Here is a 3,022-nt window from a genome sequence, read left to right as displayed (position 1 = left end):
GGGGATTCGAACCCGCCACCTTTGGTGTACGTGGCTGGCGCCTTAGCCGGTTGAGCTATAGGCGCAGAGCCAATTATCCCTTGTCTTTTCTGAGGGACCAAAGCTCCTGATGGCCAACACCAGGGAGTTCCCGCAGTTCTTGTTTTGTGAGGGCCCAAAGTAAGATGGGAACAGCCTACTGGCATTTTAGGAAGGACAAGGGTAAATTTCCATTAGGGTGGGGGCATCAGAGCAGAATGTTGTTTGTAATGATCCATCTCCAGGGAGAATATCAGAATTCTGGACAGGTCAAACAGCTGACAGGACCTACTGTCCTAGTTCTGGAGCTCAGTAGAGATTGCCAAGCTCAAGGCTCTATACCACCCACTCCCTCCATGCTTTGCAGAGAACTCCCCTGCCTCCCAAACAATGTCGCCTGAAATCTAAGTATATCTGGGTCTCAGGATTTCCGGAGGAGGGGGAGGCCGGAATGAAAATAAAGCTGCCACAATGACAGGGCCAAGACTACAGGGTCAGCGGAGGGGTGGGTGGGGTTGGGTAGGGCGTAAAGCAAAAGGCCATCACCTTCAAGAACTGGCTGAGGAGTCTCTCTTTCTTCTTGGCCATCTCCTCCTCTGCCAGCAACTTCTGCTGAAACAGAAGCAGCTGCTCCTCATCGGACAGGGGCGCCTTGGCCTTTTTTCCTTTCTTAGACATGTTTGGGCGAGGGACTGGATCCCGGCAAGGAGCCTCGTCCTGTCTCCGCCCGCGTTAGAGAGGGTAGAATACAAATGAGGCTTCCGGAACTGCCCCTGAGCTGTAGTGGGAGCTAAGGTCTCAGCCCTTGAGCAAGAGAGAGCCCCTGCTACTGGTAAGACAAAGTTCTGGGGGGTGGGGAGAGACGCATCTCGTCTCCTAGCAACGAGAACCTCGCTAAAATGGCGCAGCGAGAGGCCAGGACAGGCCTTGTCTTGGAGCGCCCCCTGCCAACTGGAGGAATACGGTTAGTTTTTGAGAGATGGTCCTTTGACCTGTTAAAAACCCTAGTCTTCTCAGTGCACTTTAAAAAACCTTATTGTTTACTTGTTTTTAATAGAATTGCCATAATAAAAATATAATAGCAAATGTTGGAGAGAACGTGGAGAAATGGGAACCCTCATATATTTCTGATAGAAATGTTAAATGTGCAGCCACTTTGGAACACAGTGTGGCAGTTTCTTTTATTATTATTACTATTTTTTTTAACTAGTCAAGAGCAGTAGTGAGAAGAGGGGAAAGAGCAGAACAAGGAGTTCCATCTGTAACTGACTGTGAACGATATAGTGAGATCACTCACTACCTTTGGACCAGTGGTGGCAGTTTCTTAAAATGGTCAACATAGGCTGGCAGGCCATGGTGGTTCACACCTATAATCCTAGCACTTTGGGAGCCTGAAGCAGGTGGATCACTTGAGCTCAAGTGTTCAAGACCAGCCTGAGCAAGAGTGAGACTCCGTCTCTACTAAAAGTAGAAAAACTAGCCAGTCGTTGTGGCAAGTGCCTGTAGTCCTAGCTACCTGGGAGGCTGAGGCAGGAGGATTGCTTGAAGCCAGGAGTTGGTGGTTTCTATGAGCTGTGATGACACCACTGCTCTCTATCCAGAGAGACAAAGCAAAACTCTTTTCAAAAAAAGGAAGAAAAAGTTTAACATGGGGGGGTGCCTGTGGCTCAGCGAGTAGAGCGCCAGCCCCATATACCAAGGGTGGCAGGTTCGAACTCGGTCCAGCCAAACTGCAACAAAAAAATAGCCAGGCACTGTGGCGGACGCCTATAGTCCCAGCTACCCAGGAAGCTGAGGCAATAGAATTGCCTAAGCCCAGGAGTTGGAAGTTGCTGTCAGCTGTGACTCTATGGCACTCAACCGAAGGCAAAAAAGTGAGACTCCATCTCTAAAAAACAAAATAGTTTAACATAAATTTACCACGTAATTCAACAATTTCACTCTGAAGGATCTGCCTAAGAGAAATGAGAAAAGTATGCATACAAAGACTTGCACAGGGGTAGAGCTCATAGCTCAGTGAGTAGGGCACTGGCCACATACACTGAGGCTGGCAGGTTTGAACCCAGCCCAGGCCAGCTAAAACAACAATGACAACTGCAACAACAACAACAGCAAAAAATGGGCATTGTGGCAGACACCTTGTAGTCCCAGCTACTTGGGCGGCTGAGACAAGAGAATTGCTTAAGCCCAAGAATTGGAGGTTGCTGTGAGCTGTGACACCACAGCACTCTACCCAGGGTAACAGCTTTAGACTCTGTCTCAAAAAACAAACAAAGACTTGGACAGGAATGTTCTTAGCTATTTCATTCATAATAACCCAACTGGAAAAATTTGAAACAACCTACATGTTCACTGACATATGAATGAGTAGACAAAATATGGGGTGTCTACCCAATGGAATACTATTCAGAAATAAAAAGGAACAACTATGGATACCTGTCAATGATGTGGATGAACCTCAAAAACATTATGCTCATTGACAGAAACCAGACGCAAGAGACTACATTAAAATGGCTCCATTTATATGAATAAGGTGACCAGATTTTAACTTTGGTAAAGTGGGACACCATTGACCAGGGGTGGAGGGGATGGGGGTGTTCTTAATGAAAAATTTGGTCTATGTGGAACAACAAAAATTTTCATAGAACGCAAAAATAGTATTGTAATATATATATTTTGAATTTCAACCTAAGTACAATTTACAAATATAATACATTTTTAAAAATTATGTATAGGGCGGCACCTGTGGCTCAGAGGAGTAGGGCGCTGACCCCATATGCCAAAGGTGGTGGGTTCAAACCCAGCCCTGGCCAAAAAAATTATGTATAGTATTATTTTATTCTTCGGCATATTTCTCATTTGAGTGAATTTTTTTTAATAGATTGCTGTCATTGTTTAAAAGGTCATGAAAATTTTCACAAGAATTTGTTAAATTACATTTTACACATAAAATGGCTTTCAAAGTCTCAACACTTTTTTTTTTAATTTTTTTTTTTTTTTTTTT

The 3,022-nt window shown here is 44.9% G+C and overlaps 1 protein-coding gene across 1 annotated transcript in view; it reads right to left on the bottom strand.

Moving 5' to 3' along the window:
• The window catches only part of CCDC65 (coiled-coil domain containing 65), a 14,640-nt gene extending 13,735 nt beyond the window's left edge, over positions 1–905 (bottom strand). Inside the window, exon 1 of the mRNA XM_003793592.1 lies at positions 565–905. Within this exon, the coding sequence (XP_003793640.1) occupies positions 565–696 (132 nt within the window). The 5' untranslated portion in view covers positions 697–905. The remainder of the gene's footprint in view (positions 1–564) is intronic.
• Between the last annotated feature and the right edge of the window lie 2,117 nt (positions 906–3,022).

Source organism: Otolemur garnettii, unplaced genomic scaffold (assembly GCF_000181295.1).
Source record: "Otolemur garnettii isolate 467f Iridium unplaced genomic scaffold, OtoGar3 scaffold00070, whole genome shotgun sequence".
Lineage (NCBI taxonomy): Eukaryota > Metazoa > Chordata > Mammalia > Primates > Galagidae > Otolemur > Otolemur garnettii.
This window is presented reverse-complemented; position numbering and strand designations above follow the sequence as displayed.